General features: G+C 42.9%; 1 protein-coding gene and 1 long non-coding RNA gene across 2 annotated transcripts; one reads left to right on the top strand and one right to left on the bottom strand.

The window, feature by feature from the left end:
- Positions 1-2,949: 2,949 nt before the first annotated feature.
- LOC112268843 lies at positions 2,950-3,919 on the top strand. The gene has a single exon (XM_024455020.1). The coding sequence runs from the start codon at positions 3,188-3,190 to the stop codon at positions 3,812-3,814; it is 627 nt and encodes a 208-aa protein (XP_024310788.1). The 5' UTR covers positions 2,950-3,187; the 3' UTR covers positions 3,815-3,919.
- Positions 3,920-21,476: 17,557 nt separating this feature from the next.
- On the bottom strand, positions 21,477-22,024 carry LOC112272379. The gene is made up of 2 exons (XR_002966097.1): positions 21,978-22,024; positions 21,477-21,894 (listed from the first exon to the last, which is right to left on the bottom strand). It is a non-coding gene; the product is annotated as an uncharacterized LOC112272379 (long non-coding RNA).
- Between the last annotated feature and the right edge of the window lie 5,498 nt (positions 22,025-27,522).

Genomic DNA, 27,522 nt, shown 5'->3' with positions numbered 1-27,522 from the left:
AGATTCAGCAACAACAAATCATATGTCACCTCACTTCCCTAGCCTTGAATCTCTGCAAAATCTCTCAGCAACCTCGTTCACCCTGTGACATGCAAAATACAAGTATCTATGCATGTGAGCAAAATAATAATAGCGAAAAGACATAGATTTTGGCAACATATATAAATTTAAGCACATGTATACGAGACAGTTTTAAAGCATATCAGAGAGAGAGAGAGAGAGAAGAGTGGAGGAACTGAAGGGCGAGCAGCTGAATTTTATCCTTCTTGAGCCTTCTGAGGAAGACGACATATATAGTACATGACCTTCCTTGTGAGACCAGCAAACATATATATGCATATCCGATATATTCAGATATTCTGACTCTAACAGAAAATTTGTTAATTTTTGTGTGACCTTGCCATCACACAAAAGAAATGCCTTGACTCCTTGGGTGTACCAGGAGAATTAATGTACTAACCATGACATCACAAGTGGCGATGAGTTTTTTATATTTGTGTTTGGTAGATGCCCTTGTAGGTACAAAACCCTATTTCGAATTTTTTTTTCTCAAAAAACGCAAGCTTTGGGACAAAAGATTTTAGTGTTAAAACCACATGGCCTTTGGCTTAGGATTTTATGGTGTGTTTGGTATACAAACTGTAATGCATGGTTATGACAGTGAAGAATAAGGCTGGTTATTTCACTCTTTCTTAGTTAAGTCTTTCTTGCTTACACGCAGAGAAAAGAAATTCTATCTCAATCTAACCGTCATTTTGATTTGGTACTCCACCACTATTTCTAAGGAGTACCAACTCCAAAAGTCACGAAGTAACTCAACCCAGATGGCAAAACTGTAATCAGCACAAGCCATTTTTTTTTTCCTGTAGCCTCGCGTACAGTTCCGCTTCGTGGCCGCCGGACTTCCCATAGCCGCTGGCGTGTCCTCTCTGCGGCTTTGTCCGGCCATGGCAGAAAAGGACGACAGTAGCAGCAATGGGCGCTACCTAGGATTGTGTTGGAGATGGGATGATCGGTCGCCGCCGCCGGCGTGACTGCGCGGCGGCTTCAATTCGTCCATGGCAAATAACGATGGCAGCGGTCAACAGTAAAAATTGCTCAACTTCAATCGTGTGCTATATACACATATACACGGTAATACGGTAATACCGTATTATACAGATCTACAGACACGTACGTACGTGCAGATCTACAGACACGTAAATAGACGGTCAGTATACGTACCTACGTGCAGATCTACAGACACGTACATAGACCATAAACAAATGATTATTCTACGCACACGTACTGCACGGTACTTAATCTGCATATATACGCACGATTAGACTTCTATCCTAATGAAACCCATCCAAAGAAAACAATTCAAAAGGTAGCACGGACCATTTTGAATAATAAGATCAAATATATCAAAAAAATATACAAAAGCAGATCAAATGCATCATATCTCTTGAATAAACAAATCTAGACAACCGAGTTAATTAAACACAAAATCCGCTATCATGCTAGTACAAAAACGATAAAATATGCTGATTCAAGAATACTAATCCGGTAAAGACAGAACAAACTCAAACTGACCTTGCTTACGTGAGGATGGTCTCCTGGTAGGCAGGCCTTCGCTAGCTCTAACAAAAAAATACTAGAAAATTTCACCAATAGAAAGCTAAGAACTGCTACGTGGAGGAATGCCCTCCAGCTCGTTGGACGGAATTTGTAGGAGATCAAAATACTAGTATAGCAAGAAACACTGGCGAAAACAAACCATTAATGTCTGCCGAGAACAAGAATCAGATATAGACCAAAAGATTCTGGAGCGCCAAACTGCGTATAGGCTGTCAAAGTGTTGTTTTCATTTCTGTTTTTGGTTATTATTGGTAGTTAATAAAGTGGACAGATCACACATAGCATTGGGCATAAAGCGACCAGCATTAAAACATTGATATCAAAACGTGTATAGGATATGAAAAAAATCCACTGAGATTCACACATGGTTTGAAGGGAATAGATGGGTTTGGCACAACACGGCTTAGTATACAAAAATTTATTTGGTGAAATAATTTGTAGTTACAGTCAAATTGGCACATAGCATTGGGCATAAAGCGGCCAGCATTAAAACATTGATATCAAAACGTGTATAGGATATGAAAAAAATCCACTGAGATTCACACATGGTTTGAAGGGAATAGATGGGTTTGGCACAACACGGCTTAGTATACAAAAATTTATTTGGTGAAATAATTTGTAGTTACAGTCAAATTGGCACATAGCATTGGGCATAAAGCGGCCAGCATTAAAACATTGATATCAAAACGTGTATAGGATATGAAAAAAATCCACTGAGATTCACACATGGTTTGAAGGGAATAGATGGGTTTGGCACAACACGGCTTAGTATACAAAAATTTATTTGGTGAAATAATTTGTAGTTACAGTCAAATTGGCCACTAGCTAGTGCTATCTTTCGAGTGCACAAAATTCCCGGGATCGATCCCGCGCGGGCTGGCTGCACCACAGCAGCGCAAGCCATCCGAGCCGTGCTCGGTTCTCAGAGTGCACAAAATTCTGTTGTAGGTGGAACGTTTGCTGATATCTGTACAAAGCAGTCGTGTTCGTGTGAATTTAGCATTTCTTCTCTATATCAATTATTTTCAGCTATACTCCTCTAGTTTGATCAAAGTGAAGTTTATGGCTTGGGAGGATCGAGAGTGATGTACACGTACCCTTTGTTCGCTGCTTGTATACAAGCTCTCCTTGATGTTAAGCTTTCCGTAATTAATAACTCGAAAAATGTTAAAGTTTGTTTCTACAGAAGTTTTTTTTTCTTTATATCGCAAGAGTGGTTTAAACACTTATGAGTGGCACAAACTCAGGTCTATATAACAATAAAGATAAAGATAATTGAGTAAATATCACAAAACCTTTACTTTCTGAAGAACTCTAACAAAAAACTATACCTTTTCGGATTTTTATAATTTAACCGGTGTTTTTGGACAAAACTGCAGCGCAAAGCCCGTAATCTCGCTGTCAACGTGGCTAACAGCGTAACTAACACTGAGCCCCACCTATCGACCTGTCGGCCTCAGGCATGCATGAAACCAACTTGGCTAGCTCAGTCCGGATCGGTTTTCTCCCGTTTTTGTCCCTGCTCTAAAGTCCGGTTTTCTGCCAGTTAGGTGCTTCGGAGGCCACCATGAACTCGCTCCTGAGCAAACTCGGGGCCCTGCTTGCTCACGAGTACTCTCATCCGTGGCATCTGCGGCGACATCCAGTACATCAACGACGAGATGGCAGCATGCAGGCCTTCCTGGGCGATCTCAGCAGCACGGCCCCGCAGGGCCACGACCAGCGGATGAAGGACTGGATGAAGCAGATCTGCGACATCACCTATGGCATCAAGGACTGGGTCGACGACTTCGCGCACCGCCTCTCCCACGACCCCACCACCGGCTCCGGCTCCGAGATCTGTTGCGCCTTCCACCAATCCGGCGTCTACAAGATCTGGAACCTTGCAGCCCCGCTGAGACATCGCGTCCGCCGTCGCCGGATTCGACGCTGCCGAGAACCCGCAGACAAGGCCTGGAGCTTGTTGGCACCAAGAATCCTGTCGGGGTGGAAGGAGATGGACGATGAGCTTGGGAAATGGGTCACCATCGCCACGGCGTTGTACCAGAGATTCCACGACCGGTTTGAGCGCCGGGTGATGGTCACGGTGTCTCAGAGCTCCGACATTGAGGCGATACGACCATGTTTGAGTAGGGCCGAACCCAGCCGAAGCAGCAGAAAATGGGAGAAAACTGAACCGTACCGAACCAGCTAATCCAGTTTCCGTGTCTGAGCCGACAGGTGGGCCTCGGTCTGAGTTACGCTCCTAAATATGTTGACAGCGAGATTGCAGATTTTGTGCTAAAGTTTTGTCAAAGAACACGGGTTATGTGATAAAAATCCAAAAAGTTGTAGTTGTGAAACTAAGCGTTTTGTGATATTTAGTCAAGATAATTTGTTAAAACATTCACTCCACGTGAACAGGAACATTCTCACAAACTCAGACTTGTCTTCATCAGGAAAAGAGAAAAAAATGAACTCAGTCTTTTCAACCCTCAGATCCAATTGTGGGGCCAGAAAGAACTATATCATTTGAATCCTAAAAACGTGCTAAAATCATAGTTCATCTCCATGGGAGAGACAGAACCGTATTATATTGTTCTGCTCTCATATCCTGCGGTCATCAAGAATCACCGTGGAAGTACAACGGTGTTGGTACTCATCCTTACGGCAAGGCAAAACCATCTTCCATGCACTCTGTTTTAGTCTCCTGCATCAGGTGCTGCAGGAGGGAAGGATTGCCTGTCACAATTACATCAGCCTGCTCATGCATCCTCTTCATAGAGTCACCATCGTCAACAGTCCATACATAAACTTTTCTACCATGCATGTTCTCAAAAACCATCAGCTAAAAGATTAGTTGTCTGTCAGACGAGTGGGATGTGGATTATTGTATTGAGATCTGTGATCAACTTGTAGTTTAGCAGTAAAATGTTAGAAGTTCTCACTACTACAGAAAATCCCATCCGTGATCCCCCTTCAGTGGCGGTTAAAACGGACCAAAAAGCCAGTGGCGGTGATAGTCACCGCCACTGCTGCCCAACCACCAGTGGCGGTGATTATTGTCCCGAAACATGTCACCGCCACTGGTGATGGATCATCAGTGGCGGTGACAAGTGTTTGTCACCGCCACTGGTAATGGCCATGGAAACCCTAAAAACCACCAGTGGCGGCCGTAAAAAAGATCAGTCACTGGTAGACCATCCGATACATGATGGTACTACTTAGTCTTAGTGCCCTTTCTTGAACCCCTTAAGCACCGTCCGATCACTCGATTAGAACTCAACCGGAATGGGAAATGCACTGAGCACTGAGTAGTAACCACCGGTAGGTGGGGCGGTGGAACCCTTTTTATGCTGCTTGGAACTCCTATAAACTAACGAGGTGGGATTAAAGTGGGGAAACTGGTGGGAGAGCACCAGTGGCGGGTCTAATATTACCCGCCACTGGTGAGTCCTCCAGTGGCGGTTTATTTTTCCGTCCGCCGCTGGAGGTCACCAGTGGCGGTTTATCCGTACACCCGCCACTGGTGACCTGTCTATATATAACCCCTCGCGTGTCTGTCTGGACCAGCTGCGGCTCTCTCCTCACTGGCGCCGGTGAAGCCCTGCCAAAATTTGATGGCGGCGGCCGGAAGATAGCTCTCCCCCCTTCTCCTTCCTCTTCCTCTCCCTTCTTCTTCCTCCTATTCTTCTCCAATTTTGCAAAATGGCCATTAATGGTGCCTTGGCCGCCGGTGGGAAATTCGGCCCCGATCTCTCTCCGGCGGCTCTCCCGGGCTGCCCTCGCTGTCTCTGGAGCTCCCCCTCACCCTAGTGATGATCCTCCCTCTCTCTCTCGCTTTAATTTTGCTCGGATGAGCTCCCTCTCTCTCTGTAGCTCTCTCTCTTTGTAGCTCTCTCTCTAGCTCTCTCTCTCTAGCTCTCTATCTGCGGCTCTCTCTCTATATAGCTGCTTATGGGGGAGCTTAGCCCCTGGGGGTTAGCCCTAGGGTTAAGCTTAACCTCGGGACCGGTGTACGTGCATGTTCAAACATATTAAATGTGTGTTGACACCGGACTTCGTGCCGTGTATTTTCTTATGTGATGTGATACCGGTCGTCGTTCCGATGTGGGTGGGGGTAATTTGTTTTTGGTGCAGGCATCGAATTTCGTAGTGCAAAATGCTATTTTTTTTTTAGCAAATGTCATGCCGATTTTTTCCATTTTTGTCGATCAAGCTGATTTGTTTATTTTTTAAAAAAAATTGTGTTGTAGCTCGATGGGCCGTGCTTGGATGTACGAGGACAGGTTATGTGTTGAGTGGATAGAGCGGCTCAAGACTTTTGTCGATGCCGGCGTGGAAGATATGCATAGGAAAGAGGGTGATAAGATGTGTTGTCCTGTGTGAGATGTCGGAACAACAAGCTGTACGAGCCATAGGATGTGGAGATGCACTTGCTCATGCGGGAATTTGTGTCAGGTTATTCAAGGTGGACTTCTCACGGGGAGGATGGCATTGAAGTCGATGACGGCATTGAGATGGAAAACATGGAGTCTGACGACCAGCCTGGTGAAGAAGCATACCGTGGCGAGGATCCAATACAGGACGTTCCAATCGGTAGGATGGTTGAAATGCTGGACGATCAGCATCTGCAGAATCAGTTGGATGAACCCGAGGATTAGAGGGTGTCCCGTAAGTTCGAGAAGCTGAGGGAGGATGCCGAGACACCGTTATATGAAAATGCCGGCGTGGATAAGAGTGTGCTAGAAGTAACGCTCGAGCTTTTGCGTATAAAGCATGTCGTAATGCAGCTCCACCCTGAGAAGGCCCCTGGCCCTGATGGGTTTACCAGCCGCTTTTATCAGTGTTGTTGGGATATTATAAAGTTTGATGTCCTTCGCGCCTTGCACTCCTTCTGGTCGGCTCCCTCTCACGTCTTGCAACGTCTTAACAATGCCAACATGATCTTTATCCCCAAGACGTCGACTCCTCTGGCCCCTGGCGATTATAGGCCTATTAGCTTGGTGCATAGTTTTGGAAAGTTGGCTGCTAAGCTTCTCGCCAATCGGCTGCAACCTCACTTGCCTAAGATGATCAACGATAATCAAAATGCTTTTATTCGAGGTCGTTCCATCCATGACTCCTTCTGTGTTGTGCAGAGCAATGCCAGATTCCTCCATCAGCGCAAGATCCCTACCTTTTTGGCCAAGATTGACATATCCAAGGCATTTGATTCAGTGGCATGGGAATTCTTGATCCAACTCCTTCTTGCGAGAGGTTTCAGCTCCAGATGGCTCAATGCAATTGCTGCTCTGCTCAAGTCGTCAAGCTCCTTTATTCAGGTTAATGGGAGGGCCTCCGGTTCGATTGGGCATAGGAGGGGTCTTCGGCAGGGTGACCCGCTATCACCTCTCCTTTTCATTTTGGTGATGGACTGTCTTGGGCGTATCATTGATAAGGCTGCTGAAGCTTTGCTGTTCAGCCCGCTTCACTGCTCCCGCAACTTGCAGCGGTGCTCGTTCTATGCGGATGACGCTGTTATTTTCATCAAGCCTCTCGAGCATGAAGCTTCTGCCCTGACTGCAATCCTCAACCTCTTTGGCCGCGCCTCGGGTCTTCGTGCTAATTTAACAAAAAGCTCAGTAACTCCGATTGCCTGCTCTAATATGGATTTATCTGCCGGCCTGCTTGCTTTCCCGTGCCAACAAGCCTCTTTCCCATGTGCTTACCTCGGATTGCCCCTCACGCCTACTAGACTGAAGAAGACTGACTTTCAGCCCACGCTTGATAAGATCGCCCGTCGCCTGCAAAATTGGCAATGCAAGTTCATCTCTAAAGTGTACAGATTGGTCCTTGTGAAGGTTGTCCTCTCGGTTATCCCCTCCTACCAATTAATTGCTTCCAACCAGCTTAGCTGGTTTGACACTTAAGTGGATAAATTCAGACGCTCTTTCCTTTGGACTGGTTCAGAGGAGGCCTCTGGTTCGCGATGTCTGGTCGCTTGGTGCAAGGTTTGTGCCCCGTTTGATTTTGGTGGTCTCGGCATTCATAACCTGGCTCTGCAGGGTCGTGCTCTTAGACTTCGTTGGCTTTGGAAGAATTGGGGCTCAAGCTCTTTTATCTCTGATGGCATTCTGCTGCAAACAGATCAAACCTCCATTGCTCTCTTTCAAGCTTGCACGCTGGTCAGTATTGGGAATGGAAAGAAGACATCCTTCTGGTTAGACATATGGCTTGGCTCTACAGCTCTTAAGGACAGATTTGAGCTCCTTTTCCTTTCCTGCAAGCGCAAGAAGTTCACTGTTTTCCAGGCGATCTTTAATAATGGATGGATTCAAACTCTCAAAATCTCTCTGGATCATGAATGGATGCTGCAATTTGTGTGCCTTTGGGCCATGCCGAGAGATCTGCGTCTTCAACCGAACCGTGATGACTCCATCGCTTGGACGCGCTCCGCTAATGGTGCCTACTTGGCGAAAAGTGCTTACCTTCTGCAGTTCGCTGGAAGAACCGCCTCCTCCTTCCCGTCCTTGATTTGGAAAGTGAAAGCTCCGCCTAAAATTCAATTTAATGCTTGGATCATGATTCAGAACAGAGCCTCCATGGCGGACCGGCTTGCCATCAAGGCCATCCCTTGCCACCCTATTTGTTCTCTTTGTCGCTGCCACCCGGAAACTGGTATACACCTCCTTGCTCACTGCTCCTTCTCCTCGGCTCTTTGGTCTTTAATTCTTCAAAGGTTGGCTCTCCCTCTCTCGCTTGCTCCGTCGACTGTTTTTCTCTCCTTGGAAGATTGGTGGTTATACTCTCTGTCGCTCCTTCCTATTGATTGGAGAAAGAGCTGGAGTGCGCTAATTATGCTCACTTGGTGGCACATCTGGTCTGAGCGGAACTCGCGTGTCTTCAAGCAAAAAGGTCATCCCGTCTCTTTCCTCTTGCAGCGTATCAAAGAAGACCTCCATGATTGGAAGATGGCGAACTTCTCTAGTGTTGCTCTGTTATCGTGGCTGTAGTTCTTGCTGTTTGGTGTTTTTGTATTAAGGCTGCTTTCCTTAGAAGACAATGGCACCCGCCATGAACTTTGTGCTTTGAGCAAACCTCTGTACATTCTTCTTGCTTAATATATTGACCACCAGCTCTTTGCTGGTTTTCGTCAAAAAAAAGAGAGAAGCTGACCAAAAGATGTTCAGATTGGGCAGAAAAATATCTCTCTAGTGGCGGAAAAGAAGTGCTTATTAAATCTGTCATTCAAGATGTTCAGGTTCTTAGCAGGGCAGACCGGTGGAGGAGAAGTAAGGTAATGGGGTGAGGTGGCGGTCTCCGGCGCGGATCCGGCGTGGGCGGGCCGGCGGCGTGCCCGGGCGGCGACAGATCTGGATCGGGCGCCGCTAGGTCGTCCTCGGTGTCTTGCGCTCGGGAGTTGGGTGAGGGGGAGGGAACCGACGAGAAGAAAACATTTCGGCCAGATATTTTCGACCGAGTGGCATTTTGGGCGTAAATAAGGAATAACTGGCAAGGGCAAAGGGGCGTGGGATTTTGTTCCAGCTCCAGCCGAAACGAGAAGCATCCCAATTGGTGCTTCTGCTCGGTAGTGCAAATTGGGCTGGAGCTTTCTTCGTGCAGCTAGCTAAATTTGTGCCGTTTGTTTTAGCTTGTTGGCTTGTTACTCCTAGAAGCCAAATAAGCACAAGCTGCAACCTCAACAAATGAACCCATAGTGTCTTGTTCATGATTGCTCCACCTGCTGCAGAATCTACAAATGCTCTAGTATCATGATGCAAAACCTTATAAAATGTTTGCAGAACTAGCAACTTTTCCAAGCCAGACGTGGACACATTAATTCTTAACCCTGATATCTTTGCCAAGTACTCCCTCTGATCCTAAATTCTTGACTCAAATTTGCCCAAATATGAATGTATCTATTCTTAAGAAGGCGTCTAGATACATGTAATATATGAAACAAATTCTCATCATCCTTCTGTGCAAATCTTGTGATCTGATCTCTGAATCGAGCTGCTCTAGTTGGTGGGAAATATCTCTCAAAGAATGTTTGCTGAAGATGTTCCCAAGTATCCTTCAGATGAGCTGGCAGTGAATGCAACCAAATCTTTGGTCTGTCTCTCAGTGAAAATGCGAATAGGCTCAATCTGATAGCATCTGGAGTCACACCATTACACTTCAAAGTGTTGTAATACTCAAGAAAATTGCTGATGTGCTCATGAGGATCTTCAGTAGGAGAGCCACCAAACTGAGAATGCTGAACCATAATAATCAGAGCTGGCTTCAGTTCAAAAATGTTTGCTGCAATTGCAGGCTGTACAACACCAGTAGCAGCACTCTGATCTCTGGGAATCCATAGATCACGAAGCAGTGGTGCTGGATCAACCATTTTCTCTGTTGTTTCTTGCAAGTTCTTGGATTTAGCTACTCCTTCTCTGATCTGTTGAAGTATTTTTCTGCACTCTGAACTTTCTAACAGTTGTTTCTTTTGTTTTCTTGTGAGCATTCAACAATTTCCTGCATAAAGTAACAATTTCCTTCTACACACAAGCACAACCAATGGGCTGATTAAAAGTCAGTGACCTAATAAACCGAAGAAACAACAAAATAATACTCCTCGTGTGTCTGCATAAAGGGTTTTTGGCAGCCGACGTTGTAAGGGGGTTGAATTTTCGGGATTAAGAATAGACCAGAAAAGTCCCAATGTTTGGGGGCGCATATCGTCGTGTTTGCTTGCTGATCTTGAAGATCTGATGTTATGCCCTGCGGTGGAATTGATTCTAATCAGTTCCAACGTGAGGAATTGAAGGGATTTGATCTGGATTACTTCAGGTTGATTTCGCTCGGTAGCTGATCTGCTTGTTCGTCGATCGCCGTGAAAGATTGGACCTAAAACCCTTTTGGATCACGTTGATCCGTATCAATCCCCTTGTAGTATAAAAGGAGGACCAGTGGCACTAGGAAAAGGGTTACGAACAGCGAAGACAGACACACGAGGAGAGCTAGCTAGACCCCAGTGAGAGTGAGAACCCCCGGGAGCGGGTGTGTTCCTCCGGGACCGTGTATCCCATGTGTTGCTTCAGCAATCCAGACAAGCAGGACGTAGGGTGTTACGCTTCGGCGGCCCTAACCTGGGTAAATCGCATGTGTGCTCTTGAGAGTTGTTTGTTTGATCCTACCGACGCAGCTCTCTCGCCCCTCATGAACAAAAAGGGGGTTCTAAAGATCCCCGGTGTCGGAGGTCCAGGCACCGACAATTACTGATGTGGGATGGGCCTAACGGGCTCCCCCGCCATCTGGAGATGTTAGGTTCTTTTTCCGACCATGGGCCTTGATCTCCCGTTACTAAGAGATCAACCACGAGGCTCTGATACCACTCACCACCACTGCCGATCGAGCCATCCTCTTTATCATGATGCTATGGATGGATTGTACTAGACATAGACTCACCAAGACTAAAGAAAATAAAACATGAAGACGTGCTAACCAACAAGGTTAACTCCAACACAAAGTATAATATGAGCACAAATTGACAATGCATCTTGAATTTAATATGTAGTGTGACAAAAGACATCTACACTAACATACAAAATAGAGTAATATACTCCCTCCATTCCATAATATAAGGCACCCACGCATTTTAAGATTTTTCTTTGACCAACAATTAGACCAACAAAATGTGAATTATATATTGTAAAAATTATACTGTCGGAAACTTCTTTCAGATATGAATCTAGTGGTATAATTTTTATAACACATAATTCACATTTTGTTAGTCTAATAGATGGTCAAAGTTGGACCTCGAAATGCGTGGGCGCCTTGTATTATGGAACGGAGGGAGTATGTGGCAACCATATATGACAATTTTGGATAGCAAGTTCATAAAAAATAACAATATGTAGTTTAGTGTGGCAACTAAACATATACGTGTATAAAGTATATTCTTTTATCGATGTGGTAGATTCATACAAAAAAAGATGGCAACTTCATATATTGTTGGGGATGGTAATTTATAAGCCAGAAAAAAACTGTTATAAACATATAATTCTGAGATATAGATTAAAAAAATTCGTCTAAATAGAGTGATATGTGATGACTGGATCACAAAATGGGTATACGGTTTAAGAACTAAAGTATTTCAAAATTTTGAATGAAAATTACGTGCATACAACCAGATGTACATATGCATGCCCTTATTCCCCCCCCCCCCTTCCCTTTTGGTGTATGCCTATAATTAGGGAAGGGGCGACAGAGGGAACAGCATCAGCAGCTGGGGCTCTCTGGTCCACCCGGACGGCCGCCCTTGACGCAGATAGAACGTCCCTTCTCTAATCGCCTTCTCCTCAGCAGCATCCTCCCTTTTGTCCGTCTCCTGTGCGGCTGTTGAAGCCAAGCCGAGTGAAAGTGAGGACGCCCCTGGGCCTGTCCGGCAAAGTCGACGGGGAGAGCGTGTTTGGCGACATTGAGTCATTACTGAATAATTTGGCCAAAAAATGTTTAGGATTATGTAGACATATGGACTTCAACAATATATTAGCTAGAAATATAGATAAATATAACTTTTGCATTTTCTTACAGTAAGTATCTTATGTTCGTGAATTTAAATTTAGATCTGGCTAGTATATGTACAAAGTATGATATGAGTAGAAATTAACAATATCTAGTGGCAAAAGATATTTAGGGAAAAGTATTGAGCATTTTATTCAAGAAAAAGCTCGGACCAAATCAGCATCAATACATATATGATACAGAGAATACAATATGATATTTCTTATTTTGTATTCATCTATAGAAAATGGCATTGGCTGTATACAGGTAAAATATATGGGTAGTTACCCTGAGACATCATACATTTATGAAGTCTATGCATGTGTCATTGTCGTTCAAATATTAAATACATAAAATTTACCAGGTTCCCTAGCTCCGTTACACGATAGAAATGGTTACTTTCGACCATCTTCAGTAGATTATTACCTTTTGTATGAATACTTAGGAGAAATGATACAAAATATTTATATTGCGAATCTAACTATTTTGTGCGACAAATATATGGTACTGTTCCACCTAACAAGTTTAAATAGTTTTATGTTTTTTGACCCGACAAATAGTTTTATGTTAATTACTAGTTCTCAAAGATAGTGAAAAGTTTGATTGAACGTTTCATTAAAAAAAATCCTGAACTGAAATTACAAGGCAGTTCCCTGTCTTGTTGAATGGTAATCGACTTTCTTTCCTTTAAAAAAACGGGAAAGAGTACATATGCATGCTACTTAGTTCTTTAAAAATATATCAAAAATTAGGTCTATGCGGAATATATCAAAAATATATCCAAAAAAAGGGAAAGAGTAAATATATCAAAAATAAAATTTAAGAAATAAAGAAAACATTCTTTAAGTGAAAACAATTTAGCTGTTATTTAATTCAAACTAAACACTACCTATGAAAAATAAAGGTATATATAACTCATTTTTTCTGAACCAACTTCAGTACGTACATAATTCACAACTAATTCATAACCTCCCTTTGGGTTTATAAGGCCTACGTGGAAATTTATGTCAAACTTTGACCAAAAATTGCATTGGTAATACGAAATTATTGCGCACAAAAGATATATTGTCGGATTCGTATTGAAAAATTCTTTCTAACAATATAACTTTTGTTTACATATAGTAAATATAATTTGAATAACTGTTGGTCAAAGCGTGGCACGAATTTCAATAAGAGCCTTATAAACCAAATGGAGGAAGTAACATTGAGAACTTCAGAAGCACGTGCTCAAACAGATGTCGTCAAATGCCTAGCCCCGCAAAACAAACATTTAAATCCATGAAAATTAAAAGGGGAGACCTAGCTCATGTATGTGCTTCATAATATATATAAAAATGCAAGATTCAGCAAGAACAAATCGTATGTTACCTCAATTCCCTAGCCTTGAATCTCTGCACAATTTCTCAGCACCTCGTTCACCTGTGACATGCAAATACAAGTATCTATTCATGTCAGCAAAATAATAGCGAAAAGATGTAAACTTTGGCAACATAAAATTATGCACATGCATAGGAGAGACGGTTTTATAAAACATATCTAAGAGAGAAAGAAGAATGGAGGAACTGAAGGCAGCTTAGGTGGTGTTATCCTTCTTCAGCCTTCTGAGGAAGACGACATATATAGCACATGACGTTCCTTGTGAGACCAGCAAACATATATGAACACCCGATTCAGATCTTCTGACTCGTCTAACAGAAAATTTGTTAATTCTTGTCTGACCTTGCCAACACACAAAAGAAATGCCTTGACTCCTTGGGTGTACCAGGAGAAAGTACAACCATGACATCACAAGTGGCGATGACTTTTTTACATTTGTGTTTGGTTGATGCCCTTGTAGGTACAGAACCCTATTTCGAAAATATTTTTCTTTCGAAAAACGCAAGACCTTTGACCACCTTTGGGACAAAAGATTTTAGTTAAAACCACATGACCCTTGGCTTAGGATTTTATGGTGTGCTTGGTACACAAACTCTAAAATGCATGGTTACGACACTGAAGAAAGACTGGGTTTTTTATTTTTTGACCGGAAAAACGGCAGGGGAGGCTCCTACCCACTCCTATAAAATACCCCTTCCGTGACCATGAAATCTAAACTACGCCCGCATGCAACATGCCTGCACACCACGGTCATGTGCCATGGAATACATGTTTGGAACTATTAGCATCCATGCTCAATTCTTTTTTTCGTTGTTTTTTGTTAGGTCCATGTGTGTTATAGGGCATGCTTTCAAACGGCACACCTGCTAACAACGGCCACGTGACATGATTCTTCATTGATTTGCACATATCGATCGATTACTATTTCTTTTTCGTCACATGTCATACTAAAGCGTCACACACATGGATTAACTTTGCACAGTTCCAAACATGACTTATTTAAGTTCTGCAAAACTCACATAAACTAACCACCAACCGTCACGTGCACGGTCATGCAAGTTATACTCCGTGGAATGTTTTCAGAATGTCGATATTCTTTAACACGCTCACGGACCATACCGCGACAATGAGGCAGGGCTGGTAAGGGGAATGAGGCGGGGCTGGAAAGGGGAACCAGCGATAACCAGAAGTTCGCGATGGCTGTGGCGAATCAGAGGAGCAAGGAAGTGACTGCGTTGATTTTATAGAGGATGGAGATGAAGAGAATCTCGTGAGCCTGGATTGGGCATTGATAGGAAAGGTACTCTCTCCAACTGTTCTCCACATGTAGACAATTATGGCAGCTTTGAGGCCGACTTGGGGAAATGCAAGAGGTATGATTCCTAAAGTAGAGAAGGTGGATGTGGACTGTGATGGAAGGGCTTGGGGAGGCTTTCTGCGAGTTAGAGTCACAGTTGACATCACTAAACCATTGTTGAGAGTGATCACTGCATATTCTATGGAACACAAGAAATATGAGACATTTGAAGTGAAGTATGAAAAGCTCCCTCATTATTGCTTCTCTTGCGATCTGACTGGGCACTCCTCTTTGGAATGTCCAACGCCAGGCGAGAGATGAAGATGGAAAATTGCCATGGAATGCCGCTAAATTGCGTGTGAAAGAAGATAGAAAGAAAAGCTTTTCTGCATCAAAATCTGGACAGAGTTCTCATTCTAGTGGCAGAAGCTCACACTTCGAAGACAAGAAAGATGATTTTCAGTTTCCCTCGGATGCAAAGTCAAAAGAAAAGTTTTCTGAAAAAAGAGGTGAATTTTTCGACGAGGAAAAAAGAGTTGAATCAAGAGACTGTTGGCTTAATCTTGCCTAATCTGAGTTAGCACCCGTGGTTGTAGTTGCCGGCGATCTGAAACTCACGCGAACACCTGGACTCACACACACACGCGAACTGGAAAGACTCAGAGAGAGACGCGAGGATCTGCGCTGTGTAAAACGTGCAGCTTTTCTGTTGCTTTCTTCCCTTTATTTATACCGGCATCGAAGTGATCCGGATATGCAGGAAACTACAGGCTGATCTCGCGAGCTTACCGGCCATGCCATCCCATGACGCTCGACGTGACTTCGCCACTAAACGCGCCACTCCCGGTTGCCATCGTGCCATCCCACGCGACCCGGTCGAAGCCCCTAACTCGCTAGTTAAAAGGTACTGAAAATAACTAACGAAACTGACGGGCACGAGGTGTGGACATATACACACTGCTCGGCCGATTATTCAGCTAACTCTAACTGAAAGTGCTAACAGAATGGGCAGTGGGATTATTCAACAAATCACCCCCTTAAGCCCGATGCCTTCAACTCACCTCCTTCACTCCAAGCAGCTGTCGCAATTCAATGAACTTGACAAGCCCGAGTGACTTGGTGAGGATGTCCGCCAATTGATCTTCAGTACGAACATGATCCACATCCACCTTGCCCTCCTCGATGCACCCTCTGATGAAGTGAAAGCGAGTATCAATGTGTTTGCTCCTCTCATGATGCACAGGATTCCTGCTTAGGGCAATAGCAGATTTATTATCCACAAGAAGTTTCACCTTCTGTGGATCTTTGCCAGTAACCTCTCCCAACAGTCTGCTCAACCAAATGGCCTGACAAGCTCCTGTTGAGGCTGCGATGTATTCCGCCTCACATGATGACAGAGCAATAATATTTTGCTTCTGAGATGCCCAAGACACAACACTGGAACCAAGGAAAAAGACTGTACCGGTGGTGCTCTTTCGGTCGACAACATCTCCGGCAAGGTCGCTATCACTGTAGCCCACGATCTCCTCCTTTCCTCCAGACTTGTACACACAGCCATAGCTCTTTGTGCCCTGGACATACCTCAAAATTTGCTTCACTGCAGCCCAGTGCTGTTTCCCCGACGCCTCCATGAACCTGCTGACGATGCCAACAGAATATGCAATATCTGGCCGGGTATTCACTAAGTAACGCAGGCTGCCAATGATGCTGCGGTACTGACTTGCATCGATCACCTCCCCATCTACCATCTTACCAAGCTTCAGACGATTCTCCATGGGAGTATGGCAGGAGTTGCAATCACCCATGCCGGCGGCAGCAAGGATCTTGCCGGCATAGCTAGACTGGCTCAATGTGATCCGATCATTCTCCTGCATCACCTCAATGCCCAGATAGTAGCTAAGCAACCCGAGGTCGCTCATTTGGAACAAGTCATGCATTTGCATCTTGAATACCTTGATCATGCCAGCTGCTGTACCTGTGATGATGAGATCATCCACGTACACTCCCACGAGCAGAAAATCCTCTCCCTCGACACGCCTGTACAGCGCATGATCAAGCTGACAGCGCTCGAAGCCCAGCGACTCCAGGGAGGCATCAAGCTTCGCATTCCATGCTCGCGGAGCTTGCCGCAGCCCGTACAGAGCCTTCCGAAGTCGCAGAACCTTGCGACAATTATGGAAGCTTTGAGGCCGGCTTGGGGAAATCCAAGAGGTATGATTCCTAAAGTAGAGAAGGTGGATGTGGACTGTGATGGAAGGGCTTGGGGAGGCTTTCTGCGAGTTAGAGTCACAGTTGACATCACTAAACCATTGTTGAGAGTGATCACTGCATATTCTATGGAACACAAGAAATATGAGACATTTGAAGTGAAGTATGAAAAGCTCCCTCATTATTGCTTCTCTTGCGATCTGACTGGGCACTCCTCTTTGGAATGTCCAACGCCAGGCGAGAGATGAAGATGGAAAATTGCCATGGAATGCCAATAAATTGCGTGTGAAAGAAGATAGAAAGAAAAGCTTTTCTGCATCAAAATCTGGACAGAGTTCTCATTGTAGTGGCAGAAGCTCACACTTTGACGACAAGAAAGATGATTTTCAGTTTCCCTCGGATGCAAAGTCAAAAGAAAAGATTTCTGAAAACGTTGAGGGACAGGGTGAGGTGAATTTTTCGATGAGGAAAAAAGAGTTGAATCAAGAGAAACAGAGTAAAACTTTGCAGGGCAGTGAAAGCAAAGAGCTATTCCCATCTCAAACTACAGTTGCTCGTTTTGCTGGGCAGAAAAGGAAGGAAGATAAGGTGTATAGGCCAAAAGCGCTAGTGGGGAACACAGTGGACAAAATGGTGCAGGATACTAGCAACATGGCCATTGTGCTTGTAAGCAATGGTTCGGCCGATGCTGGTTCAGTTCCTGTGACGGAACTAGCGATGGAGGATAGAGGAAGGAGATCATATTGCTTATTTTTGGATCGGCGGATCTGGCGGAGGCTGCAGGAGTGCAGCCCCGCCACACGCAATGAATCTTCTATGCATGTTGGGAACTGCCGCGGGCTCGGGACGTATGCGACATTTGGTGAGCTAAGATGGCTCACTAGAAAACATAGTCCCTCCCTCCTTTTCTTATCCGAGACGAAAATATGGGATAACGGAGCTCAAAATTTTATGTGGTCTCTAGGTTACTCCGTAGCTTTAGCTGTTAGCAGTGACGGGCAGAGCGGTGGACTGGCTCTTTTTTGGTCCTCCTCCTTGAAGGTTTCCTTAAGGGCATACTCCTCCCAGATAATTGACGTTATAGTTTCTACAGAGGAAGGGCCTGAATGGCGAGCCACATTTGTTTATGGTGATCCAAGAAAGGAGCTGAGGCCTCAATTTTGGGATAGATTGCGTTTTCTTCTATCCATTTGGACAGGCCCATGGATATGTGCCGGGGACTTCAATGAAGCACTTCATAACGGAGCACTTGGTACCAAGGACAGAGAGGAGAAGCTGATGGCACATTTAATTTAGAGATTGCCTGGATGACTGTGGGCTCGTTGACATGGGGTTCTTTGGCCCTAAGTTTACCTGGAGAAATAGACAAGAAGGAGATATAAATATTAAGATCAGACTGGACAGAGCCGTTGCAAATTTTGATTTTTCTTTTTGCAGGGCATTTGCCAAGGCGATCCCATTAGTCCTTATTTATTCCGATTATGTACTGAAGGTCTATCTTATTTAATGCAACAGAAAGAAGCCTCCGGTGAACTTAAAGGAATTAGAAATGGGAGAAGAGGGCCATCCATCACCCATCTACTTTTTTGCTAACGATAGTGTGTTCTTTGTAAGGCGGACGAGAAAAGCACTAGCACACTCAACAAGTCAGTATTGAAGACCTATTGTGATGGTTCAGGTCAAAAAATTAACTTACACAAATCCCCTATCTTCTTCGGGCCACGCTGTGACAATCAGATTAAGGACGGGGTGGTGGCCAAGTCAGAGGTGCAAGATGAGACTCTCCAGGACAATTACTTAGGGATGCCAACCTGGGTGGGGCACTCCCCATCGAGTAAATTCAATTTCTTCACTGGCAGCTATGGAAAAGGCTAAATGGCTGGAGGGATAGACCCCTATCGAGGGCTGGTAAGGAGGTACTTTTCAAATCAGTTGTACAAGCAATCCCAACGTACGTGATTAGCTGCTTTCGAATTCCTGCAATTATTTGTGACAAGATGAGAAGGCCAATGGTCAATTTTTGGTGGGGCATGGAGGATGGAAAAAAGAAGTTACATTGGAGATCCTAGGACTGTCTATCGTCCCCTAAATGCCTTAGGGGGATGGCCTTCAGAGATATGATGGATTTTTACGGTACCCTGGTACTCCAGGAAGGGGGAAAGGAGTACCAGGAGAATCCAACCGTTCATTTATAGGGCTAATTTTGACTTTTGTTCCCTGCTAATTGATGACCTAATGTCGGGTAATCTTGAGTATTTTTTTGTGTATTTCTGTTAAATCACACATCTCTCCTCGTCTCTCTTCACACGCCGCCCGCCGTCGGCCATACTCCCGACCGAGCTCCTCTCCCTGTTGCATGCCACGGCTTCTCCTGATCGAGTGGCGCCGCCCCCTCCCATCTATTGCACGCCGCCTTCCTTTTCCCCTGATCGATCTATATTCAATGAAGAACATTGCATCTGTGTCTGTTGGCTCTGGTCAGATGTGTAATGTGTTCACTGTAGAAAACATGGGGATGGAGTTCTGAAGAACATCATCAGGCAAAATTAGTTTCCTGGGTGAAATTTCGTGCATGATTTTGGCAAATAAATATATCATCATCACACGAGCTAGCCAAGAATTCCATTGTGATCTTCGATTTTACATGAGTTAGCTCACAACAATCAAAGGGATGGGAGAACCTGAGAACAGATCTGGGAGCAATAGGCTTGATAATTCATACGCATGGAGATTAATCATAATTCATACGCATGGAGATTGATCCAAAACGACAGTCCCAACTTCCACCGCGGAGTACGGAGATCGAATAATATGGCGTCGGCACGCCAGTGAATGACACCGGCGAGGATCGATGGCATGCACAGCTAAGAGAGCGGTGGCCGGTGGCCACACCTATGAAGCGGCGGCAACATCCTGCGTTTTTTCGTGGTTCGAGGAAGGACGGTAGTGCTAGGATATCGCCTGCGGCATTGGTAAGAAGGTCCCATGTGTTGTCGGTGGCGGCAGAGAAGAACCAGCGGCGTGCTGGTGCTGCTGCAAGGCTGAGGTGGACGGCTTTGAGGAAGAATTGTTTATTACTCTTTTACCCCTAATACCAAGGTACTCCTTGGATTTAGGAGGTGGCACTCCTTAAGACTTGGCCTGGAGTACCAATTAAGATTAGGCATTGAATAACCATAGCCCGGAAACCCAAATCCATGTCAATACCCAGTCCTATACACGTATAACGTTAATACCATACGTGTTGATATACAGATCTGGCAAAAAATTTTGTAGATCTACGAAGGACACATACATAAACCATAGACAAATGACTATTATACTTATGCTGAAAACAACTATTATACAAACACGTACTGTATACGCATGATTAGACTTGTGTCCTGAACCTATCCAAAAATAATAATTCAAAAGGTAGCACGGACAATTTTGAATGAGATCGCATATATGTAAAAAATATACAAAAGCAGATCAAAGGCATGGTCTTTCGAGAACGTAGCAATAATCTGGTAGCACTAATCTGGTAAAGAAAGAAAGAACAAACTTACCTTGCAACGTGAGAGAGGATGGATGGTCTCCTGGTAGAGGCCGCCTTCGCTAGCTCTAGCAAAAAGATACTAGAAATTTTCTCAAACAGAAAGCTAAGAACTCTACGCTGTGGAGGAAAGCCCTCCGACCCGTTGGACAGAATTTGTAGGAGATCAAAATACTATAATAGCAATAAACACTGGCGAATACAAGCCATTAATGCCTTCCATTAATCAGATATAGCAAAAGATTCTGGAGCGACAAAATGCGTATAGCCTGTCAAAGATTTTGTTTTCATTTATGTTTCCGGTTATTATTGGTAGTTAATAAAGCGGACAGATCACAGATTTTATTTTACTTTTGACCAGGCCAGAGCACAGATAGCATTAATTGGACATTAAAGCGGCCAGCATTAAAACATTGATGACAAAACGTGTATATGATATGAAAAAATCCACTGAGATTCACACGTGGTTTGGAGGGAATAGATGGTTTGGCACAACACGGCCTAGTAAAATTTATTTGGCGAAACAATTTTTAGTTACAATAAAATTGGCCACTAGCTAGTAGTACTTTCTTCGAGTGCACAAAATTCTATTGTATGTGGAACGTTGCTGGTATCTGTACAAAGCAGTGGTGTTCGTATGAATTCAGTATTTCTTCTCTAGATCAATTATTTTCAGATATATTTCTCTAGTTTGATCAAAGTGAAGTTTATGGCTTGGGAGGATCGAGAGTGATGTACAAGTACCCTTTGTTCGCTGCTTGTATACAAGCTCTCCTTAATGTTAAGCTTTCCTTAATAACTCAAAAATGTTAAAGTGTGTTGCTACAGAAGTTGTTCTTTATATCGCAAGAGTTGTTTAAACACTTAAGGCTGCCACGAACTCGGGTCTTTATAACAGTAAAGATAAAGATAATTTATTAAAACGTTCAGTCCACGTGAATAGGAACATTTTCACAAACTCAGACTTGTCTTCAAGAAAAGAGGAAAAAAATGATCTGTCTTTTCAACCCTCTGATCCAATTGTGTCACCAGAGAAAGAACTATATCATTTGAATCCTAAAAACGTGCTAAAAATCACAGTTCATCTCCATGCGAGACAGGGAACCGTTTTATATCTTTCTTCTCCCACGTCATGCAGTCATCAAGAATCACCGTGGAATGCAACGGGGTTGGTACTCATCCTTACGGCAAGGCAAAACCATCTTCCGTGCACTCTGTTCTAGTCTCCTGCATCAGCTGCTGCAGGAGGGAAGGATTTCCAGTCACAATTGCATCAACCTGCTCATGCATCATCCTCTTCATGGAGTCACCATCGTCAACAGTCCATGCATAAACTTTTCTACCATGCCTGTTCTCAAAAACCATCAGCTAAAAGATTAGTTGTGTGTCAGAAAAAATCTTTGATCTAATGTCGAATGGGAGAAACCTCACTTGTGCATGACCTTCATGAGCTTTTCATGGACCAAAGTGTGAGATCGAGATAGGCAATGGGAGGGGGGGGGGGGGGGGGGGCTGAATGATTGCGTGGAAGAAAATTAAAACTTTTTCCGAAAGTTTAAATCCTAAATCACCTTTCTGTCCGTGATAGTTAAACAGCCGTAACTTTTGATTGGATGAAACAAAAAATACGTATGAGTATGCAAAAAAAAGGTATTGAAATTATCTAACCAACGCAACAAGAATCAGCTCAATTGGACTCAACAATCAAAAGATATGATCAAATCAGTTACAGCTGACAAAATGTTACGAGAATTAATCTATAATCAATTTCGAGAAATAACAAGAAAGATAAAGTAATCGCGATCTTCCTTGATCTCGTGGTAAACCTGCAGAAAAGTATTATAAACTCGTGATAAACCTGCAGCAAATGGTTAGAAAGATCTAACACGAAGAATCCACAAAGATCCGAGAAGAACAGAGATGACACCCCCAACGAATTTATTTATTGCAACGACGTCGATCGATTACAAAAAATGCAGCCATGCATCCAAAAAATCTCCAAGAATTGATCTAGATCCAAAGCTCTGAGTTCCCTCACGTCCTTGCTAAAACCCTAGCTAGGACACCCTCTATTTATAAGGGAAAATTCGCGACCCTAAACCGAGTCCGAATCCAACACGAACTTGTCTGTCTCGGTTGGTATTTTGCCCGTAGGGCCCGCATACGACCTCGGATTGAAATGACTCCAAAATAAAAGTTGTTCTTCTCGACGACGCTCACAACTTTCATGTGGACCATTTTTCCATCGGACGCCATCTTCAGGACACTACTGTTTAATCATTAAACAGCTCTCATCCAGCCACGGCTGGACCTACATATTTTCACGTCGATGCCACTCCATGCCATCAACTCTTCTTGTGATGTCTTCAAAACTCGACCATCACGTATCGAATATCTCCAATACCGTACATATCCGGTATAAACAACGTACGACAAACCGGGGCCCTCCCGGATCATCGTAGCCTTCACTTTCATTGTTCCTTCGCACGAACGTCTCGCATGACCTTGATCCTCGACCTCAGCTTCTTCCAAGCTTCGTCCCTCGATCACGTCATCGACCACGTTCTTCTAGCTCCGACCACACCTGAAAGCGAACACACAAATAATCAGTACGAGCACAAGTCCACGACTTGACTCAGGATAAGTTTCACACAACTCACACCATATTTTCACATAAGAAACTAATGGATCAACACACCACTAGCAAAGCACTAAGTCCAAACAAGATACATGTCATCACATAAATATCCATATTATCCAAAGTATCCACATCAATGTTTCATCTAAAACACTTGCCAATGTTACACATCACCTATGATTTCACAATCTCCCCCCTGATGAAAACATTGGCAACATCTACTTAACAACACTAGACATTGAACATTGATTGGCATACACATTCACTTAACTCTCAGATTTTCATGGTTTTGAAAAGAAAATGAAAAACCTCAAAAAGTTGAAGAAACACTAATAAAGGTAAAATATGGTATGTATATGTGTTGAAATCTCTCCCCCTTTGACAATGAATTTCATCAAAACCACAAAAAAATATGTCCCCACTAAAAAATGTTTCTTTAAACTAGAAGGGATTTTTTTGTTTATTTTGTCATATTTGATTTTTTGTTATTTTTGTAATGAGCATTAGGAAACATCATGAACATGATAATTGTGCATCCAAGTCATGTAAAAAGTAGTTGTACTCGACATGTATATAAGTATGATGTAATCTACACATGACTAAAAATCAAGTATTTTTACGATTTATTGCAAGACATGGTCTCCCCCTGCCAACTACATCAATACTTGAATACAAAATAACTTGCAGCACATTACATTAAACAAAGCACTTTATAAAAGCATAATATTTATTTTCATTGAATTTATATGCCAAGTCAATTCAACCTTGCTAAGCCTATATTTAAAACACCATGCCAAGCCTATGTCCAGAATGCAATGATTAACAATCAGAAGCTTAAGGCAATGGTAAGCAATCAGAAGCTTAAGACAAAGGTTTCAATAAACACAGCAACCTCCAAGTTCATACCAAAGTGCAATGGTAAGCAGTCTCGTGAAGATGTAGTGCGACATTGGCATATTTATTTAATAAAAATTGCTTGACACCACGTGTCTTTGTATATTTGGAACCTTGATACCATTATATTTTCATCATTGCTAGTAGTTAAGTATCCAAGACCAAAATAGCTAACAAAGTTTAACCATGACAAGATTTAGTTCAAGTTATCATTCGTATTAGAAGTCATGTGATAGACTATTTCATATGAGCATACATATAAAATGACAATGTCCTCAAAACATAAACGTGGTTGCAAAAATGTCATTTCAGGATGGAATACAATGCTCATTACTTTTTCAGATTTTTTATTTATTAAAGAGAAAAGAACGAAAAAGAAGCAAGTGAAAAGATATTTTACATATCGTACACGAAGAACAAACTCCCCCTCAAACCATCCCGTATGGTTTGATTACTCCAAGTTCACCTCGAAGAAAAGCAAATCGAGAAGAATCCAATGGTTTAGTAAAAATGTCTGCCAATTGACGTTCGGTATCTATAAAGTTGAGCATAACATTTTCTTTTTCAAGATCTCTAAAAAAATGATATCTTATATCTATGTGCTTAGTTCTAAAATGTTGCACTGGGTTTTTAGCAATACATATAGCACTAGTGTTTTCACAATAAAGTGGTACACTTTCTAAAATAACCCCATAATCTTTCATTGTAGCTATTATCCATAAAATCTGTGAGCAACAGCAAGCAGCAGCTACATATTCACTTTCAGCAGTAGACTGGCAACAGAACTTTGTTTCTTAGAAGACCAAAGTACTAAAGAATCACCCAAAAATAAGCATGTACCAGATGTACTGTTTCTATCAATTCTACAACCTCCAAAATCAGCATCCGAAAATGCACGCAATATAATATTAGAGGAAGCAGAAAGCCAAATGCCAAAAGATTGGGTGCCATGTAGATACCTGAAAATCCTCTTGACAGCTTGTAAATGTGATGTACGTGGGGAAGCTTGAAATCGTGCACACAAGCATACAGAAAATTGTATATCCGGTCTAGAGGCAGCAAGATAAAGAAGTGAACCAATCATACTCCTGTACATCTTTTGGTCAACAGGTTCACCATCCTCATCAAGATCAAGCGACGTCGTAGATCCCATCGGTGTCATAATAGGCTTGCAGTTTTCCATCCCAAAACGTCGTAGCAGATCCTTCGTATACTTACTTTGATGTACAAAGGTGTCCTACTTTGTTTGCTTGATTTTCAGCCCCAAAAAGTATGTAAGTTCGCCCATCATGCTCATCTCAAATTCCCTGCTCATAGTTTCTGAAAATTCTGACACCAAAGCATGAGAGGCACACCCAAAGATAATATCATCAACATAAACTTGTACGAAGAGTTGATCATTGCCATGCTTGAGTACAAATAAGGTTTTATCAACATTTCCCATGGTAAACCCCTTTTCAAGTAAATTTTTTTTAACATATCATACCATGCACGTGGGGCTTGTTTTAAACCATACAAAGCCTTTGAGAGTTTATAAACATGGTTTGGGAAATTTGGATTCTCAAAACCAGGTGGTTGCTTAACATAAACCTCCTCATCAATGAAGCCATTGAGAAAAGCACTTTTAACATCCATTTGATAAAGCTTGAAACCTTTAGATGCAGCAAATGCCAATAAAATTCTTATAGCTTCTAATCTAGCAACAGGGGCAAAAGTTTCATCAAAATCAAGACCCTCAATTTGAGTAAAACCTTGAGCAACCAACCTAGCCTTGTTGCGAACAATAACACCATCCTCACTTTGTTTGTTTTTAAAAACCCAACGTGTACCAATAAGGGTATGACCTGGAGGTGGTGAAACAAGAGTCCAAACTTGGTTACGCTCAAAATTTTCTAATTCCTCATGCATGGCATTGATCCACGATTCATCAGTAAATGCATGAGATATATCTTTGGGCTCAAAAGAAGCAACAAATGCAGAATGATTGTGAGAGTTAGAATCGATAAACCTTGACCGTGTGACTCTCTCAGTCATGCTTCCAATAATCTGTTCAGGAGGGTGCCTCTTTTGAATGTGTCGGGGTGCTGAAATATTTGACTCAGCAGCTTGCTCAAACCCAGCTTGAGTAGTCGAGGTAGTCTCCTGAGGGTGATCAACTGTAGAAGCAGTAGTAATAGGTGTAGGAACAGCTACAGATGGTGCATGGACAGTAGGGGGCACGCCATCCTCCTCATCATCTTCACCATCTAAAAATATTCCCTCCCCCTGAACATATGTTCCTACATTAGAAACAAGAGGACTAGAGCCAGAACTAGCCTCATCAAAAGTCACTTCACTGGTTTCCATTAGTCGGTTAGTCTCGTAAACATAAACACGGTAACCACGTGAATGAGCAGGATAGCCAAGAAACATGCCATCATATAACCTAGACTCAAACTTATCTAGATTGCCAGATTTAAGAACAAAGCATTTGCATCCAAAAACTCTTAGGCGAGATATAACAGGTTTACGTCCAAATCGTAGTTCATATGGCATTTTACCAATTTTGGATCTCAAGAACACACGATTTGAAACATAACAAGCAGTAGATATAGCTTCAGCCCAAAACTTTCTAGGAGTAGAAAATTCATCAAGCATAGTACGGGCCATCTCAACTAGAGTTCGATTCTTACGCTCCACTACACCATTTTGTTGTGGTACATAAGGTGCAGAAAATTGATGTTCAATGATAAGTTCATCGCAAAACTGATTAAAATATGAATTCTTAAATTTAGTTCCATTATCACTCCTGATAGTTTTCAAAGATCCTGGGTGCTCAACACTTAATCTATTCACAAGACTCTTAAAATGACTAAAAGCCTCATCCTTAGATGCCATAAAATAAACCCAAGAATATCTTGAATAATCATCAACAATCACCAGAACATACCACTTACCACCAAAAGATTGTACTCTTGATGGACCAACTGTATCAAGGTGTAGAAGCTGTCCTGGAGCATCAGTCATGACACCAGTAATGCGTGCATGAGAACCTGCAACCATCTTACCATGTCTACAAGGAGAGCATACAACATGTTTTTCTCCCTTAAGTTTAGGCAAACCATTTAAGACATTCATACCACTAATGCGAGTAAGATGATCAAAACCAATATGCCCAATTCTACGATGCCAAAATAATAAATCTGTAGATGTGTTGGCAACTAGACACCTAAATTTTGCATTTGAAGCAGCATGAAAATCAGCCTTAAAAACTTTCCCAAAGCGTGATATATCAAAAACAAGATCACCCGAAGCATCTAAAACTTTGCAAGCACTCTTCTTGAAAGATACTTTAAGATCCTCATCAATCATTCGGGAAACCGACAATAAGTTGTATTTTAGATTTTCAACCAAAGCAATATCTTTGAACATAAAATTGTCGGTTACCTTTACTGTACCTTTCCC

This window comes from Brachypodium distachyon, chromosome 4 (genome assembly GCF_000005505.3).
Source record: "Brachypodium distachyon strain Bd21 chromosome 4, Brachypodium_distachyon_v3.0, whole genome shotgun sequence".
Lineage (NCBI taxonomy): Eukaryota > Viridiplantae > Streptophyta > Magnoliopsida > Poales > Poaceae > Brachypodium > Brachypodium distachyon.
The sequence above is the reverse complement of the archived record's forward strand: the minus strand, read 5'-3'. Positions and strand labels throughout refer to the sequence as shown.

Coding starts and splice junctions, on each gene's coding strand:
- LOC112268843 (XM_024455020.1), top strand. CDS start 3,188: ATGAACTCGCTCCTGAGCAAACTCGGGGCCCTGCTTGCTCACGAGTAC.